At 52.3% G+C, this 1,257-nt stretch overlaps 1 protein-coding gene across 1 annotated transcript in view; it reads right to left on the bottom strand.

The window, feature by feature from the left end:
- The window catches only part of LOC124697236 (mitogen-activated protein kinase kinase 9-like), a 2,093-nt gene extending 1,110 nt beyond the window's left edge, over positions 1 to 983 (bottom strand). The window contains exon 1 of the mRNA XM_047229858.1: positions 812 to 983. Within this exon, the coding sequence (XP_047085814.1) occupies positions 812 to 983 (172 nt within the window). The remainder of the gene's footprint in view (positions 1 to 811) is intronic.
- Positions 984 to 1,257: the final 274 nt, after the last annotated feature.

Here is a 1,257-nt window from a genome sequence, read left to right as displayed (position 1 = left end):
CGGCCCACCTCTGGATTCGTCTAAAATCTGGTGATAACAGGAACCAAATAGGAACACTAGCATGAGATCCCTCAAACAAATGAGGGGGAAATGAAAAATGCTTCGGTGAGGATGTAGATCAGTGTCTTCTCCTTCGAATCTCCAAAGATCAAGAGCTTTGGTTGGGGGAGGAAGGAGATCTTGCAAATCTTGTGTTTCTTGAGGTGGGTCTAATGGAGGTGAAGCTTGGCAGATTTCTTGTGCAATGATTGAGCAAAGGGGGAAGGAAGAAGAAGAGGGGTATAAATACCCTTCCCCAAAATCCAGCCGTTGGGCCTTCCGGGGGGCCGGATAATCCGGCCTAAGAAAGGCCCGAATAATCCCCCCCCCCCCCCGGATAATCCGGCCACAGGTACAAAACCGGGACAATGTCCGGCCAAATATCCGGCCACTATCCAGACTTGCTTTTCTTCAGGTCCTTAGCCATTTTCGAGGGGGCTGGATATTTCCGAAATGTCCGGCCCGGATAATCCGGCCCTGGGACAAAACCGGGACAATATCCGGGCAAATGTCCGGCCCCTATCCAGAAGCATTCTGAGCTGCAATTCCTCAAGTCCTTAGCCGAAAAACTGGGGGCCGGATATTTTGGAAATATCCGGCCCGGATTATCCGGCCTGATGAACTTTTTGCTTTTTATTTTTGACAGCACTGACCACATCCAACACACATACAAATATATCTATATAATCCCTGTACCACTTAAACAAACATTAGTGTATCACATACATTGACATCAAACACTCAAAACATAATATGAGAGATGTTCTTTCACCAGGGTCGGAGCAGAGGGCGAGCCATGATTTGGACACGCATTTGAAGCGGCAGAGCGAGCTGTAGGGCACCTGGGAGAGCACCCGGGAGAGGATTTCGGCGATGAGGTGCACGGTGAGGACGCTGGAATCCGCCGCTGGCGCCAGCAGCATATTCCTGAAACTCTCATCCATCCCGTACAGTTGGGGATCCAATCTGCAAAGAATCGGGCGGAGCGCCTACCGAGGGTGAGGGTCACGTGAGCGAAACCGTGACGGCAAGCGAGTGCCGCAGCGCACTGATTGAATTAGATTAGGGTAATAGGGGTGCTACGGTGATCCTCCACCGCGCGCGTCCCTGGCCTAGGCGCCGAGGCGGTGGGATTCAGGGTTTGGCCTAGGGTGGGGAACTGTGTCGGTTCATTGAGGCGCCTGGTTACGGTGGATGGGTCCACCAGGCATCACTAGA

This window comes from Lolium rigidum, chromosome 3 (genome assembly GCF_022539505.1).
Source record: "Lolium rigidum isolate FL_2022 chromosome 3, APGP_CSIRO_Lrig_0.1, whole genome shotgun sequence".
Taxonomy (NCBI): Eukaryota; Viridiplantae; Streptophyta; class Magnoliopsida; order Poales; family Poaceae; genus Lolium; species Lolium rigidum.
This window is presented reverse-complemented; position numbering and strand designations above follow the sequence as displayed.